The sequence below is a fragment of the Agelaius tricolor genome, unplaced genomic scaffold (assembly GCF_023055355.1).
Source record: "Agelaius tricolor isolate 1412-34295 unplaced genomic scaffold, bAgeTri1.0.p SCAF_43, whole genome shotgun sequence".
Taxonomy (NCBI): domain Eukaryota; kingdom Metazoa; phylum Chordata; class Aves; order Passeriformes; family Icteridae; genus Agelaius; species Agelaius tricolor.
This window is the reverse complement of record NW_027269303.1, coordinates 658,631-676,409: the sequence shown is the minus strand read 5'-3', so window position 1 is coordinate 676,409 and position 17,779 is coordinate 658,631. Positions and strand designations below refer to the sequence as shown.

General features: G+C 57.1%; 1 protein-coding gene across 1 annotated transcript; it reads right to left on the bottom strand.

The window, feature by feature from the left end:
• Nucleotides 1-2,699: 2,699 nt before the first annotated feature.
• LOC139603954 (olfactory receptor 14J1-like) lies at nt 2,700-3,972 on the bottom strand. The gene is given in 2 exon segments (XM_071454951.1): nt 2,700-3,894; nt 3,897-3,972. Coding segments are annotated over 2 exon segments (1,017 nt in total). The 3' UTR covers nt 2,700-2,953.
• Between the last annotated feature and the right edge of the window lie 13,807 nt (nt 3,973-17,779).

Below are 17,779 nucleotides of genomic sequence, written 5' to 3'. Positions count from 1 at the left end.
CTTCTTAATGCTACATTGGGGCTAAAAAGAGTTTTCTCTTTCACTGAATTTTTGGTAAACACTCCCACTGCCAAGGAAAGCTCTGTCTGCTGCTGTTCACAGACAGAGAAGGGCTGGGGGCAGATGTGGGTCTCAGAGGCTGCCTGGGGCACAGTGACCATGAAATAATCAAGTTTTCAATGTTCTGTGAAAGAAGGAGGGGCAGCAACAAAACTACACTGGAATTAGGCAGGGCAGACTTTGGCCTATTTAGGATGCTGATTTGGGGAGTACTGAATCAGGTACTGATTTTTTGAAGAGAAGGAGCCCTTAAAATCAAAGGGGTCCAGGAAGGATGGACACATTTCAAGAAAGTAATTTTAAGGGGGAAGGAGCAGCCTGTCCCAGTGTGGCAAAAGATGAGCTGGTGAGGAAAAGGACTGGCCTGGCTCCACATGGAGCTTTTGTGGGAAGTTAAGGGAAAAAAGAGGATGCATCATTTTGAAAAGAGAAACAGGCAACTCAGCAAGTGTTTAAGGATGTTGTTAGGTTATGCACAAAGAAGAGGAAAGAGGTGAAAGCCCAGTTAGAGCTTAATCTGGCCACTTGTGTGAGAAATAATAGGAAATGTTTCTATAAATAAATTAGTAGCAAAACACCAGATAAAGAGAACCTCTACTCTTTATTGGATGCAGTGGAGAATAGAGTAACTAAAGAAACGTCTGAACAGTTTAACACCTTGTTTGTCTCCATTTTCAATATTAGGGCAGGTTGTCCTCAGGACAAGTGTTCTCCTGAGCTGGTAGATGGGCACAGGGAGCAGAACAGCCCCCTGGAATCCAGGAGGAAGCAGCTGCTGACCTGCTGAGCCACTCAGATGCTCACAGGTGTATGGGATCAGATGGGATCCATCCTAGGGGGATGAGGGAGCTGGTGGATGAGCTCCCCAAGCTGCTCTCCATCATTTACCATCAGTCCTGGCTCAGCAGGGAGGGCCCAGAGCACTGGAGGTGCCAGTGTGAGCCCATCCCCAGGAAGGGCTGGAAGGAGGAGCTGGGGAACTCCAGGCCTGTCAGCCTGACCTGGGTGCCCGGCAAGGTTATGGAACAGATCACCTTGAGTGCCATCCCAGGGCACCCACAGGATGGCCCAGGGATCAGAGCCAGCCAGCGTGGATTTAGGGCTGGCAGGTCCTGCCTGACCAAGCTGGTCTCCTTTTATGCCCAGGTGACCCACCTGTGGATGGGGGAAAGGCTGTGGATGTTGTGTGCCTGGACTCCAGCAGAGCCTTTGACTCTGTCTCTGACAGCATTCCCTGGAAAAGCTGCAGCCCACGGCTTGGGCAGGTTCCCTCCTGGCTGGGAGATTTAAGAGCTGGCTGGAGGCTGGGCCCAGAGAGTGGTGGGGATGGTGCTGCACCCAGCTGGTGTCCAGGCACTGGTGCTGTCCCCAGGGATCTGTGCTGGGCCCAGTCCTGTTTAATATCTTCACTGATGATCTGGGTGAGGGGATCGAGTCCAGCATTCACAAATTGCAGATGGCACCAAGCTGGGTGTGAGTGTGGATCTGCTGGAGGGCAGGACAAGAAGACCCAGCCTTAAGCTGCACCAGGGGAGGCTCAGGCTGGACAATAGGAAGGAGTTCCTCACAGAAAGGGTGAGTGGGAACTGGAATGGGCTGGCCAGGGGGGAGGTGGCAGAGTCACTGTCCCTCTCCATTTGCACTTAGTGGCATGGTCTGGGTGACAAGGCAGTATTAGGGCATTGCTTGGACTTGATGATCCCAAAGGTCTTTTCCAGCCTATTTGATTCTGTCATTCTCTGATGATTGGGACACTCGGGGGCCATTGTGACACTGCAGGGCCTCGTGGAACTAAGAGGACCATGGTGACACCGTGCAGCCCCACAGAACCAGGGCTCCATGGTGGTGCTGTGGGGCCAAATGGACCCAGGGAGTGCCCTGTGACACTCTGGGTCCTCGTGGAACCACAGAGGCCATTGTGACACTGCAGGGCCTCGTGTAACCAAGGGGTTTCACCATTTTGACACTGCAAAACCAAGGAGACCATGGTGACAGTGTGGGACCTCATGTGACCATGGGGCCATTGTGACACCCTGGGGCCCCATGGAACCAAGGGGCCACTGTGGAACTGCAGCACCAGTGAGAACATTGTTACACTGTGAAGCCCCATGGAACCAAGGAGAACATTGTCACATTTCGGGGCCCCAGGGAACCAAGGAGACCAGTGTGAAAGTGCAGGGCCTGGTGTAACCAAGAGGCCATTGTGACACTGAGGGGCCCCATGGAACCAAGCACATTATTGCAGATGACACCACACTGGGTATGAGTCTTGACATGTGGGAGCAACAGAGGGCTCTGCACAGTGACCTGGACAGGCTGGATCCAGGGCCCAAATCCAACAAGGTGAGGTTTAACAAGTCCCAGTGCCGGGTCCTGCACTTTGGCCACAACAACCCCTGCAGCTCTACAGGCTGGGGACAGAGTGGCTGGAGAGCAGCCAGGCAGAAAGGGACCTGCAGGGACTGATGGACAGCAGGCTGGACATGAGGCAGCAGTGTGCCCAGGTGGCCGAGAAGGCCAATGGCTCCTGGCCTGGATCAGGAATGGTGTGGCCAGCAGGACCAGAGCATCTGTGCCAGCACTGATCTGCCCCAGCTCTGCACACAGACATTGCTGCTGCAGCTCCAGAGAAGGCAACAAAAGGGCATCTCTGCAGAAAACTCTGCTGGGAGATCCTTTAGTTCCTTTAACGCCACCAAAAGCACAGCCCCTCATTGGCACAGTCTGTGGCCACAGGGAAGGTGGAGAGAAACAAAATGAGAAATGGCACAAACAATGACATTTATTTGTGGGCAGTAGTAAAAAAAATAAAACAAAAGACCCACAACCAAACCAACAAGAAGTATGAAAGATTATTTTTATTACAAGTGATTTGCAGAAATTGGCCAGCAGTTTAATGTTTCTGAAACCATCCAGTCATCAGTTTCCACACTGCAGCCTTGAGCTCCTGGTTCCTCAGGCTGTAGATGAGGGGGTTCAGGGCTGGAGGCACCACCGAGTACAGAACTGAGACTGACAGATCCAGGGACGGGGAGGAGATGGAGGGGGGCTTCAGGTGAGCAAACACTGCAGTGCTGATAAACAGAGAGACCACAGCCAGGTTAGGGAGGCAGGTGGAAAAGGCTTTGTGCCGCCCCTGCTCAGAGGGGATCCTCAGCACAGCCCTGAAGATCTGCACATAGGAGAAAACAATGAACACAAAACATCCGAGTCCTAAACATGAACCCACACCAAGAAGCCCAAGTTCCTTGAGGTAGGATTTGGAGCAGGAGAGCTTGAGGATCTGTGGGATTTCACAGAAGAACTGGCCCAGGGCATTGCCATGGCACAGGGGCAGGGAAAATGTATTGGCCGTGTGCATGAGAGCATTGAGAAAGCCACTGGCCCAGGCAGCTGCTGCCATGTGGGCACAAGCTCTGCTGCCCAGGAGGGTCCCGTAGTGCAGGGGTTTGCAGATGGACACGTAGCGGTCATAGCACATCACAGTCAGCAGGAAATACTCTGCTGAGATGAAGAACATAAAGAAAAAGAGCTGAGCAGCACATCCAGTGTAGGAGATGTTGCTGGTGTCCCAGAGGGAATTGTGCATGGCTTTGGGGACAGTGGTGCAGATGGACCCCAGGTCGCTGAGGGCCAGGTTGAGCAGGAAGAAGAACATGGGCGTGTGCAGGTGGTGGCCGCAGGCTACGGCGCTGATGATGAGGCCGTTGCCCAGGAGGGCAGCCAGGGAGATGCCCAGCAAGAGGCAGAAGTGCAGGAGCTGCAGCTGCCGCGTGTCTGCCAATGCCAGCAGGAGGAAGTGCCTGATGGAGCTGCTGTTGGACATTTGCTGAGGCTGCACATGGGCACCTGTTCATGGAGAAAGGACAGTGAAGACTTAGGGGAGATACCTGTAACCAAAATCAAAGCCATTTCCCATACACCCTCCTCTGTATCACACACGGACACGCTTCTGTGATTAAGACTTCTGGGGTTTTCTTTTTAAGCTGCCCCCATATCTGTTCTGGTATTCTTGGATATCAAACCCATAGCATTTCTGCTGCACTTTGGTAGAATAGAGTGAGTTCCCTGAGGCAAGATGATGAGTGGAGACTGGGGGGAGATGGTCTGTCCCTTCATTCTGTGTGGAGTTTCCCTGGGCTTTCATTTTTCACAAATGGAGTATGTTCACACTCCCATGTTTCTCTTAAAAACAGCCAGGTGCTGCGAAGATCACATGGATCCACCACAGCCCAGCTCCACTTTTGTAGCCAAGGACTCACGTTGCTCATTCCACCAATGCAGCACCATTTTCAGTGTCACAACACCTCTGCCTTTCCCCATCAATCTTATAACTCAGTGATGCTCTAGGAAAGATTTGCACCCTAGATTGAAGCTCCCAGCTTGGACTGAAATCTCAGGGAGACTTCCAAGTGTCCTTCTGATGGCATTGGCTGAAGGGAGATGCAGCTCCTTCCCTGGCTGCACTGACAGCATTGCCCAGAGCCGGGCCCTGGGGACAGCGTCACCCTGAGCCAGCTGTGCCCCTGCCAGAGCCCCCAGGGCCGGGCAGCTGCTCCCAGCCCTGTGCTCTGCAGAGGGAACTGGGCCCGGGGCTGCAGAGCTGCCCCACGGCTCTGCTGCAGCTCTGCCTGCACAGGAGGGGCTGCACGCCTTGGAGCCCCGGCCCTGAGGGCAGAGGCTTGGCTGGGGCACAGGAGGGAGGGGGCTTCTTCAGAGGGAGGGGCTGCACTGCAGGGGCTCCTGTGGGCATCTCTAAACTCTCCCTGCCACAGCATTGCTGGGCTTTGTTTTCTCTCATTGCCTGATCTTCTCTCTGCTTCCTGCAGATTTCCCTCCTGCAGGTGTTTCCCTGTGCCTGATCTCTCCCTGCCAGCACTCACAGACCCCAAATCTCTACCCTCTCCTTGGCCCTACAGAACCCTGCCTGTTTGCAGGGCACTGGCGGGGGGCAGGTTCTGTTTGCAGCTTGGAGAAAGGACAGCTCAGACTGAGCCTGATGGCTCCAGCAAAGGTGATGCTGCTGCTGTCCATGGGCAGAGTGGCTGAGAGCACATTAGGGATCTCCTACTGATCACTAAAAGAAACAGTTGGGATGTCTCAGGCACTTGTTAAAATAATAATAAATCATTCATAATCAACGTTTAACATTTATCTCCCCCTCCCTGCCATTGTCCAATTGTAGGAAACTGAATTACAAAGTCTTTGGAAATATCCTCATTTTTTACAAAGTCCTTGTCTTGGAAATATTCTGTGAGTGATCAGAACCCCTCAGCATGTCAGATCCTCATGAGCATTTAACCTCCCCTGCACCAGAAATACTCAGAGTTGTACTCACAGGCTCTGCAGGCATTGGCATGTTCCAGCTTGAGGAGATGGCTCCAGGAGCTGCAGCTGCATTGTCCTGCAGCCAGAGGTTCCTGTGCCAAGGGCTGGCAGTGATTGTGCCCCAGGCACTTCTCAGCCCCTTCCCAGCCCTGACTGATTGAAGCTCTCTGTGCCTCTGGGCTGTGCCCGGGCTGGCTGCAGGCAGTGCCCCAGCCCTGCTGGGCTGGCACAAGAGCTGCTCATCCAGAGAAATGTGCTTTTGAAGCTCTTCTTGGTGACCAGGAGCTGCCTCTGTGCCAGGAGCCCAGCCCAGCTCAGCAGCACAGACACAGCACAAGGACTTTAATCAGCCTCTGGGCCTTTGTGCTCAGGCCCTGAACATCAGTCCCTGAGAGGGAGCTGAAGAAACCTCTCGGGAACTCCAAGGCAGAATCCAACCCCAAACTTTCTTGGACTTTTAATGGGTCCCACTGAGAGACACGACTGAGCAAGTGTCCCCAGGCCCCAGGCAGAGCAGAGAACTGCAGGCAGCGATGACAGGTGGGGACAAAGAGAAGCCAAGTCTTGGTGCCCTGGGCCACAGCAGGGTCTGTGCCAGCAAGGGCTGGGAGGAGACACCTTGTCCTGAGGCCCTGGGGCCTCCTGGCACAGCCCCAGCCAGGCTGGGCACTGTCAGCCCCTTGTGCTGCCCTCAGCATCCCCCCCTAGCCCACATCCCAGTGGCCTCAAGGATCTGCTGCAAGGAGTCCCTGGGGAGCCTTGCTCAGCAATGGCCCTGGGGGCTCCTTCATGCTCCCTGCAGGGACTGCAGCTTTTTCAAAGGACTTTGGCTTTGGCTTTTGCCTTGGAGTCTCTGAGAGGTTTGTGCAATCATGGCCTCCAATTATCTGCTTTAACGAGTCCCTGGAGAGCTTTGCACTGACACTCAGTGGGGCTCATTAATGCTTTGAGATACTCAAGGTTTTTTAAGGTACTTTGGATTCTCCTTTCCACACTGAGTCTCTGAGAATTTTTTGTGCCATCCTGGCCTCCAGTTCTCTCCTCCAAGGAGTCCATGAGCAGCCTGTGTTGGGATGGACCTCAGTGGGACCCATTCATGCTTTGAGACACTTTGGGGTTTTCTTCTGACTTTGACTACTGGAAAGGTTTGTGCAATCTCCTCTCAGGCCCTGAGGTTCAAGGGCTCAGCTCCAAATGCACCACAGGGCTCATGAGGATCAAGCAAGTCCTGACAAACCATGGCTCTGCCTTGATTTCCCTCTAGTCTTGTTCAGTTCAGCAGGAAGTTTTCCTTTTACAATTATGGATGGTATAAATAGGAGGCTTGACTAGGCCAATATTCAAGCAGCAATCAATTTATTAATTAATATGGTAAAGTATGAGCAATACAGCACTGGCTACAGTAGGGGAAGTTTTCCCTCCAATTGCACATCGATAGTTGAGGCTTACAGGTATTTATAGGGGTACTCATAAGCTTTCTCAGCAGTTTCTATTCCAATTCTTACTGATCAGCAGTTTCTATTCCCAATTTTTACGTCACAATTCTATGTACTATTGTGATTTAGCTTTTCTCAGGATGTATCCCAAAAGGAGTATCCCCAGATGGTGGTGGTCCGGTTTCCAAAAGAAGAAAGACAAATCCCATCTGGTGAGGTCCAGCTCTCCAGATGTGGGTCCTCCTTTAAATTGCAAAGACTATAAATCTAACAACAGTGATGTCCAGCTTCCCTTGGTTGAAACTATAAATCCTTGAGGCGATGTTCATCTTCCTTTCTCAAGCTGTTTTTCTCTGCTTTATTAAGGCGTGAGATAAGCTTGTTTCCTTTATATATATTCCAAAGCTATAGTTTCAAGGATACAAGCAATGTTCTAAAATTATACTTCAAAAGGTTATTATTGCAGAACTCTTTAAGGATTAACTACAAGCAAGAAGCAACATCCTTAATGCTTTAATGCCAATGCTCCTAAATCAACCAAGGTCAATTGCAAACAAAAGATGGGTTCAAAGGACTTCTTCCATGCTTTACTTTCCTCAGTTATTATCAGAATTCACAACTGTCCCATTGTCGGTCTCCACACATATCGCAATCACAAATACACACATTGCCTGTGTGTACCTGACACGACACACAGCTTTGTATTTCACATCCCCCCCGTGTCCCCCTGTGTTCCCCCGGGCAGGGAGCTGCTCTGGCCCGGGATGGCCGGGCCCAGCCGCGGGGCCTCGCCGGCAGCGGGCAGGAGCCGGCCCGGGCTGCGGGACACGGCGGGGGTGCCCGGCTGCAAAGCAGCTCTGGCTCCCGCCAGGGAGCTGTGGGCAAGGGGCTGCAGCCGTGCGGGAGGAAAGCCGCTGGGCCAGCCCCTAACGCTGCCAAGCAGAAAGGAAGGGCAGGAGGAAGCTGACAAATGAGCTTGGAATGTGGCAGTGCAGAGATGAAGGGGCAAGTGCCCTTGGGGGCCGGGGGTCGGGGCCAGCCCTCGGGCACGGCTCCGAGCGGCTCCTGAGCCGGCCTAAGGGCTGCCTGTAAGGATTGCAGGCGGCAGCCGAGAGCAGCAGCGCCGGCAGTGCCAGCCGGGCCCCACGGCCATCTGCCCGTGCCTTCGCAGCCCGTGAGGGCCGCGGGCTCTGCAGCGCCGCTCCTGCTCCCACAGCCGGCCCGGAGCCTCAGGGCTGCCCCGCAGGCGCCGCGGCAGCAGCAGCGGCCTCAGGGCCCGGCCCGGGGCTCCATCTGCTCAGCCCGGGGGCAGAGCCACAGCAGGGGGAAAGGAGCTGAAGGAGCCCGGGGAGAGACAGGCTGTGAGACAAGGCTCTGCCTATAATTTTAACAGTTTTTATTAACCTAATAACTATATACAACTAACTTAATAACTATATACAAGTAAAAAGTCAAGTTTCTTATGACAATTGTCACAGGCGTTTCTCGCTTTGGACAAGATGTCCCAGGTCGAGCATTGGGCACTGAGTCCTTTCCAGCTGGCCGGGGGCTGTTGATGTCTGGCGGGGCTGCAGAGGCTGCTCGAGCCCTGGGGCCCATGCGACCTGTCGAGGAGCTGTGCCTGGCCGTGCTCTCCTGAGGCGGCAGGGCCTGGGCGTGAAGGGCAAGGGTGAGCCGCCACAGGTGCTGGCCCCAGCGCACCAGGACTCAAGCTCTTGTCCCACACTGGGCATGGCCATTCTCCCACGTTACTCCAGCTCCAAGCTCAGTTGCCCCATGTGCCAGTCCTCCTGCTCCATTCTGCCCCTTTCTTCTCACCCCAGACACAAAATACCCACGCTACATTACCCAGCTCTGTACACAGAGCCCTACTCATCCCCCAGCTGGCACCCTGCAGATAATCAGCCCCTGTCATCACTGACCCCCTTGCCCTGACAGGGCCATACCTGACGCATCCTGTGTCCTGATCGCCGTACGATGCTGGTCATTACGGCCCCTCGAGATGTGTCCATCACCGTGCAGCAGGGTCACACTGGGCTGAGGAGGAGAGGGCAGCTGGCTGCAATGCAGGGCCCAATCCAGCACACCCCAATAATCCAACTCAGGTCTCTCTGGAGACTGAAGGCACAGATTCCCCCTGGACAGTCAGCAATGCCATCAAGCCTCAGTCACCATTCTGTGTCCCCACCTACATCACACCTACCTTGTTGTCTACCAGGAGACGCTGCAGCTGTGCACTTGTATGTGGGGAAGCCTTGATGTTCTGCATCGTGGAGCTGCTGCTCTGATGGTCCCCAGAGCTCTGCAGCACACGGGGACACTGGCACGGACCAGCGGCCTCCTGTGGGATGGGGCAGAGGACACTCAGTGCCCAGCCCTGTGGCATGCAGGGCATCACCCTGCTGTGCCAGGGAGGGCACTGGCAGTGCTGCTTGCAGGGGCATGTCCCTGCCAGCTCCTGTCCACCTGCTGCAGGAGCCCCAAGCCCATCCCACCAGGCTGCATCTGCTGGCTCTGTCCCCATGGCCACATGTGCTGGCCATGGCACCAGGCAGGTCCCTATGCACAGGACACCAGCTGGCAGGAGCTGGGCTGTCCCAGCTGCAGGGATTGGTTTTGGGAACTCCTTTCACAGGAGGCACCCAATCCCCGTCTGTAGGATTGACGGGGGTAGCACGGTCGGGACGAACGGAGACGAGAGATCTCTGAAGCCAGGTCGTGGACGGTTTATTGCAAAGGGCGTGGGTGCAGGGCCCTGCTTGGAGCTGCCAGCTGCAGCTCAGAACAGGCCTGAGAGAAGAGAGGGGTAGAGAGGATGAGAGGGTAAGAGAGTAAAAGCATAAGAGAGTAAAAGGGGTATGAGGATAAAAGGCAAGAGCTAAGAGACAAGAGGTAAGAGCTAAGAGGTAAGAGCTAAGAGCATAGAAAAGTAAGAGCTACGTTCCCATTACAATACAATAAATCATCTTCTGTGCTGAATATTCTGATTCTCACTTAACCAATCTAGTACAACATACAAATCCTATAGCATTTCCATACAGCCTATAAGAATCACTACATTACCATACTGTGCTACATTTTAAACCCTAAAAACTCCTCTTTGGACCCCTTCTGCCAAGCTGGCAGGGTCTGCTGGGACCCTTGGACCTGCCTGTAAGCAGAGGGTCTTGTTTCATCAAAAGGGGATTACCTTCAGCTGGCCACACCCTTGTTTTCCCATTGTTCAGTAACTAAGGGATCTCGAAGCTTGCTTTCATTTCAATCTCACTTATAGTTTCCATATTCTCAAAATCTTTTGCCAGGCAATCATATTTATAAGGCTTTCCTGTTTCATCTTCCCCAACAGCCCTCCAAGCCTGAGCTCAGACTGCAAACAGACACAGCGCATCAGATGTGCTTTCAGCAGCCTTGGGACAGAGAGATGGCCAGACAGGGCAGTGCAAGGCAAGGAATGCAAAAGCCCCCAGCCCTGGAGCAAGCACTGGCCCTCCACAGCTGCCCTCTGCTCCCCTGCCCTGCCCCGTCCCCCCAGGCTGCTCTGCCCCAGCCCAGGTGCAGAGCCCTCCTTGCTGTGTCAGGGCTGCTCTGCACCCCAGGCGCTGGGGATGTGTCCTCAGGGCCCTCACCTTTGGCTGGGCGGTGGCTCCTTGCTGGGGGGCATGGGCTGTAAATACGGGAGTGTCTCAGGGTTACCTGGGGAGGGCAGGAGTCACAGGTGTGTGACAGGGGACAAAGAAACTGTTCCTGTTGGAGGCAGCACCCCCAAAGCCATGGGATTGTAGCCCATGGCATCCCGCTGCCTGTAGCCCTTGGGATGAGCCCCCACAGCCCCTGCTGATGGGCAGGGCTGCCGAGGGGGCTCCCCACATCAGCCCCTCCCAAGCAGACACTGTCCCCCTGTGCCAGCACAGCGGGTCACTGCTGGCACCCATCTCCCCCCATGCCAGCCCCGCTGCCCCCGAGGCACTGGTGCTACTCACTGGCCAGTAACCTGCATGCTGAGCATGCGGTCACAGGACAGGCACGAGAAAGGGACTGGCAGCTGCCTAAGGAGGGGGAGGAAAGAGGGCTGGCTGAGCTCCTGGGCCCACAGCCCTGCAGCACACAGGCAGCAGCTCCCTGCAGCAGCCAGCTGCTGGGCAGCTCACTGCACAGGGTCACGGCCATTGCAGGGTGAACCGTGGGCTCTTGAGCCTTTTCTCCCCATCCCCAAGGTGCTGGCTGATGCCAGGTGAAGGGCACAGGCACCCATGCCACCATCCCAAGCAGCCCCTGCAGCGCTTTCAGCCCCTCTCTGGCACCAAAGCTCCCCCGTGTGCACGGCCAGGAGGGCAGGGCACGACCCAGCTCAGGGCATGGTGTGTGACAGCCCTGCCTGGCAGGAGCAGTTGCCATCGCTGTCCCCAAAGCCATCAGAATCTCCATTGCACTCACTTCTTAATCCCAGCAGCATTTTCACGCAACAGCCTATCCTCAAGTTCCTCCATGTTCCTGTTCCAGGAGTCCTCCCGGTGTTTACGGAAAGTCTTCAGCTCCAGGCGATCAAGCTGTGAACAGGTGCACAGCCTCAGCCAGCTGCTCCAGGATGTGATGTGGAGCTCTCCAGGGAAAAGCCTGGAGGGGAATCCTCAGAGGGATGCTACCTCAGGCTGTCAAGTCCCAAAGGTGCCAGTTCCTCGTGGTGGGGACGAGGTACCCCTCACCTTGTCTTCAATTGCATCGCTGAACTGCTGCTGGGTACTGTTCCAGTGCTGCTCCTGGCCTGAAATCTGGCTCTGCAACTCCTGCATCCTCTCATCCAGCTCCTCCATGTTCTCTTCACACTGGCTGCAATCCACTTTGCTGTCCAAGGCAGCTTTGTCCATCTTCTAAGAGAGGGGAAGGGCAGGAGAGCGGTGGGGAAAGGGATGAGGAACGCCAGGCAGGGCCAGCGTGTGAGGGACAGAGGGAGGAGTGCTTCTGAGACAGAGGAGAAATTCTCCAGAGTAGAAATCCATTTTGATTTAGGTGAAATGTACATCTTTGAGTCTGTGGTTAGAAAACATAGCTATGTAGCCTGACTGCAAAGCCTAGGCTCAGGGAAAATGATTCAGTGAAGGACAGAGATAAGGGGGGGACGGGACAGAGGGTGATAAAGAGAAACAGAGAGACTGCTGTGAAAGCAGGTCAACCTCACCTAAGAATTCTTTCTGATAAAGAAGAACTAGTGGCAAATGTCACGCGAAATTTGTAAAAATGAATATGTATGAACCTATTGTGAAATTGTATGGATATGTATTTGAGAGGAGGATAAAAAGGGACCTGAAGTTCCCAGAGGTACGCATGTCTTTTAAGGAGAGTAATCTCTGCATGCATCCAGCGCTGTAATAATAAACATACCGGCTTTACAACTTACACAACGTTGTGGAGGTTTTGGCTATCTCTGCAAAACAGACCCCTTTTGGAGGTTTCCTCCTAAAATTTGCCCTAAGCCAGCACAGTCATCATGAAAATTTCACCAGTGGCATAATTTCCTCCTGGCAAATCTTGTGACAGAAGCTTGACCTTGTTCTCCATGAGACATTCTTGGGAAGAGCAGACAGGAGAAGATTCCTGGAAAACTGAAACAGCTTTCCAGAAGGAAAATGAAAATGAAAGAAACAATCCAAGATCTTTTCCTCTATTTATTTCTATGCTCCTCTTTTCCATATTGCACTACTTCTCCATCCCAGGAATTCCAGATGCACCGCACCTCTAAGATTGGTGACTTAGTGATTTTTAGACACTTGAAAATACCATGAGCCACACAGAGTTTTCCTTCCCCTGGTTTTACTGGAAGGCAAGACTGGAGATGTAAGTGCAGTGCTGGGGTCAGGTAGGAATCCTACACCAAGGGAAGGTGGCCCGACAGTGTTTGAGCCTCAGCCAGGCCAATGCAGAGCAGCAAGCGAGGGGATTGCTGTGCCAGTGTGCAGGAGTCAGGGCTCTGCATCTGGGCTCACCGCTGCAAAGTTCCCGTGTTTGGACAGACTCAGGGGCTGTGCCCGGCGCAGGGGGCTCGAACGTGGGGCTCGTGGGGCGAGCGGGGAACGGACACGGGGACGAACGGCCCCGGTGCTTCAGTTGCAGCGGCGGCAGCGGCGGCAGCGGCAGCAGCAGCAGCAGCAGCAGCGGCAGCAGCAGCAGCGACAGCAGAAAAACAGATATTTTAGATCACTTTTTTTCTTTCTCTTTCTCTTTTTCTTTCTCTCCCTTTGTTTCTTTTTCTCCCTTTCCCTCGGTCGGGCACCCTTCTCTCGGGGTCCCTTGCCCGGCGTCCCTCTCCTCTCCCCGCCTCCCTCTCCCCTGCCGGGCCGGGCCATGCCCCCGGCCCGCCCCCGGCCCCGGGCGGGGCTGCCCCGTGCCCGGCCCCGGCCGTCCCGCCGCGCTCTCGCCTCCGCCCGGCTCTGGCCGTACTGGCGGTGGCGCTGCTGGGCGGGCGTCAGTGCCTGGTGCGGGGGCGGCATCGCCGCCCTTCGGCTCCGCCTGGCCCGAGCCCGGCCCCGGACCCGACGCAGAGTCCAGTCCCGGCCCCGGCCCCGGCTCCTCCCGGGGCCCGCGGAGGACACAGGCGGGGCGGCCGCTCCCGCCGCCTCCGCTGCGGCTTCCCCGGCACGAGCTCCGCCGCTCAGCAGCGCGGCCGCCGGCCCCGAGCCTCCCGTGCCGCGTTCCAAAGAGCGAACGCCTGGGCATGGCCGGCCCGGGGCGGCTGAGGGGTGCTCGGGGACCGTTGCTGGCCCCGGGCCGAGCTCTGACAGCCGCGTCCCGCCCGCAGGGAAGGCGCAGGAGGCCCTGCAGGAGCGGCACCGGCGGGGTTCGCTGCTGGGTCGCTCTCCAGTCACAAACATGGAGCACAGAGCCCCGAGAGTGCGCAAGGTGGTCTGGCTGGATCAGGAGGAGGAGGAGGAAGAAGGCCCTGGAGCTGGCCCAGCACAGGAGACCAATGCGGCGGTGCCGTTCCATCCACCGCAGGAGGGTGAGTGGCAGAGCTGGGCTGCAGGGCTGGAGCCTGCAGCCAACTTGGCCCCGTCCCATCCCATCCCATCCCATCCCATCCCATCCCATCCCATCCCATCCCATCCCATCCCATCCCATCCCATCCCCTGGGGAAATGCCCACGGACAGGACGGAAGAGGGGCCGGGCAGACACCCCGCAGTGGCCGTGCTCCATCCCCCTGGAGCATCCCGGGGCTCTCCCTGCCTGGGCAGCGCAGGGCTGGGCTGTGTTCTCCGGCCTCTCCCGCAGCCCCTCAGCTCTGGCTGCGCTCGCTCTTTGCCAGATGCAGCCCTGGAGCGCACGCAAGAGCAGGAATCCAGCCGTGGCTGCTTCCGCAGCACAGCACAGGTACCTGCAGCCACCCCCACCTGGGCTGGGCCTGCTGTCCCTGCTCAGCCCAGCACCGTGTGTGCAGCACTCCATGCAACATCCCCGGCTTCTTGCCCTTCTCCTACAGCTCGTCTGCGACTTCATCCGGAGCATCCGGCGGGAAGAGACCAGCACCATGGGCACTGGGCTCAGAGCTCACTCCGAGCTCCTCAATCATGAGACCAGTACCGCCCTGCTGGATTTGCTCCTGGAGAAGGGTGCTGCCAGGCCAGAACAAGTGAGCAGCCTGGGGCCAGGCTTCAATTCCCCCATGAGTCCTGTGGCTTCTCCTGCCAGGCCTGCTGGTCCCTGGGAGCCTTTGAGGCCATGGCAGTGCGCTGGCAAGGGAAGCATTCTCTGGGGACCCTGGGGACATTGCTCCCTCTGGCAGCTTTCCAAGTCTCCCCGTGCCTTCTCCAGGTGCCCGCCATGGTCAGGTACATTCACCGATGGCTCCTGGCCAATGATTCTGCCGAGCACAGGCTGGATGAGGCCCTGCTGACTCTCACCAAAGCACACCCGGGTGATGCAGTCGTGACGCTGCTGCGTGTGGCCCCGTCCTGTGACAGGTATGGGGCCCACCTGCCCAGAGGGCTCAGGCCTCCCCAGCCCATCAGACTGTACTGCCTGCCCAAGGTGTCTGACCAACAGAGAGTTCCAGGGCCCTCTGGCTGCTGCCTTTTCCAGCCCTGGCACGTCAGCCCCCAAGCCTGCTGCCATGCTCCCTTGCCGCCCCTCAGGGCTCTGTCCCCACAGGGCTGGGCTGCCTGGCTGCTGCTGGCGAGGGCCAGTGGGCAGAGGCAGAGCCGGCTGTCAGCCCGGGCCCCTAGGGATGCCCAGGCCACGGTGCCGTGTCTGAGACCCCCCTGAGACAGAGCTCTAACCCCGCAGAGCTGCCATCTCCATGTGGAAGACCATCATGGGCTCGCTCAGGACTGCGGAGCCAGTGCAGCTGATACTCCTGGATGTGCTGGAGAGCTGGCCCAAGCATAGCACTTGCACCTCTGATGGGGACAAAACGGGTGTCTTTGGCCTGGCTGTGAGTTTCTGCAAGAGGCCTTTGCTGGCCCCAAGGCCGCCTCTCCAGCAGCTCTCCATTCCCCTTCCCCCACTGCATCTCCCTGCCTCAGGCACTGGCCTGAAACCCGGCCCAGGGGCAGCTTCAGGCCCACCAGGCCCCGTGCTCCCCCTGCCAAGGTCTCTCTGGGCCTCTCCCTGCCACGCTCGGGCCCTGCCACACGGACACCTCGGCACTGAGCGCTGTCTCGGGGGGCTTTGTCCCTTGCAGGCAACCATGGTGATGTGGAAGATCCTCCAGGAGCCCCCTGTCCCACGTGTAGTGGCTCCGTATTTCCCCCGCCTATTTTTGCATCTGCTCTTCCAAGTGTTCTTCAGCACAGAAGAGATGCCAGAGGAGGTCGATGCCTTCTGGAAGGGATGCCAGGAAGAGCACGGCCTTGCCACCAGCCCCAACAGGTGCTCCATGCCAGTCCTCCTGTCCCTGCCATGTGGCCTGCCAAGGAGCCAGTGCTGCCAGTGTGACCTGGGCTTTGCTGTGCACACAGGTTTGCAGTGCAGACCCTGAAGTCCTTGCTCTGCCTTGTCCAGTGTGAGCACGTGGTGGTGTCAATGGAAGGCAAGGGTGGCTGGGACACGCTGCTCTGCGTTGATACCCACCACTATGCCGTGGCTCTGCTGGCCAGGTGAGACCCCCCTTGTCCCCATTGCTCCTGGCATTTCTGCCCTGTGCCCAGGCTGTCCCACACGGTCCCCATGGCTGTGGGCCAAAGGGACGAGGGACAGCCAAGCGGACTGGGAAAGGCTGGGAAAGGAGGGTGCCCAGGAGCAGCCACATCTCAAAGGGCCCAGGTCCCCTGGCAGGGCGGTGGGGAAAGACAAGAACCGTGTGAGTCAGTGCTGGGAGAGGCTTCCCCCCCTCCCCCGGCTCAGGGTCTTAGTGCCATTTTCCACCTTCCAGGGAGATTTGCCATGCATCCAGGCCCTTGTGTAAAAGGATCTTATGCTGCCTCCTTGAGATGCTCAGCAAAGAGATGCCATACTGGGATTTCCCTGCCCTGGCATTCCTTGTGGAGGTGAGCCCAAAGGCCAGCATGACCTGGCTGAGCTGCCTCCCAGCTCTCTGCCCTCTCATCGCCGCAGCCGCCTGGGACGGTGCCCGTGCCCTGCGCTGCTGCCTGGGCCCAGCCCTGTGCGACTCCGGGCTCCTGCCAGCCGGCTCCCCCGTCACTGGCCTGTGCCTTTCAGCTCCTCGAGTGCCTGGACTTGAGGGAATGCAGGGACAGCATCATGGATCTTGTCTTGTCATGGCACCTGCAGAGGGAGCGCGCAGACATTGGCAGCCAGCTTCTCAGGGCCCTCCTCCCGCTCAGGGACCATTCCCCGCTGGTGAGAAGGGGGCAGTGGCTGAAGCCCTGCAGGCAGCGTGGGGCTGGGCAACGCAGTCACTTGGCCTTGCCTGGCCTTTGGGCGCTGGGGCAGCTGCTCCCAGCTCTCCTGCCTCCCACTTCAGCTGCCCGAGTGCTTCAGGATAGGCCTTTGGCCTCTGGGCCCCACAGCAGTAGGGTGGCCTTTCACAAACTTGCCTTCCGCACAGGCCGAAAGAATGTGGAGCCTGACCGAAAGGCTCGTGGAGCTCCTGCGGGTCAGGATGACCACCATGCTACTGGGCTATCTGTTCCTGGATAATGGTGCCCGCATACCCAGCCCCATCGCCCTGCATTTGGCTAACGTGTTCCTGCCACTCTTTGACTACGTAAGGCTCTGTGTCCCCAGCCATGGCCACTGGCTGCTGCCCGGACACTTGGTGCCCTGTGGAGATGCAGGCCTGCACCAGTGTGGGCCAGAATCAGCTGATGCTGAGCACTTGCTGCCTTCCTGTTCTACAGGGTGATAGCCAGGTGCAGCAGCTCTCCATGATTGTCTTTCACACCTTGATGTCTGCTGTAGAAGAAGAAGGAAAGAAGCCCCTGATGACACAAGTGTGGCAGAGCCTGCTCCCACTGCTCTTCCACTGCCACGATGAGAATCTGCGTGTGGCACAGGTGAGGACTCGTGGGCTGCTGCTGTCCCCCTGGCAGGGGGCTCGGCTGCCTCCTGCCCTGCGCCTGCTGGACCGCAGCCTCCTCCAGGCTGCGGCTCCTGTGCCCTGGGCTCTGGGGCCATCTCCGCATCTCTGCTGCTCTCCAGACTTCTCAGGAAACGCTGCTTTGTGCGGTCAAGTTTCTGAAAAAGAAAGATCTTGAGAAAAGTGTGAAGAAAGAGAAACTCTGGAAGTTCGCTGAGCTCCTGGTAAGGAGGGCTTGCAAGCCCCAGCCTCAGGCTGGAGAAGGCCCCTGAGGGCGGTGCTCAGTGTGCGGGGTTGGCAGCTGTGCCCCTGCCCACTGCTGCAGCCACAGGCCACACGGGCTCTTCTCCAGGCTCCCGTGGACCCGAGCCGGGTGCCCATGGAGCCCCGGCCTGGCGGGGCTGCGGGCCGGCACCGCGGCTCCCCGGGCAGCAGCCGGCCCTCTGCCCCCTGCCCTCGGGGGCCCTTGGCCAGCGGCTGCTGGCC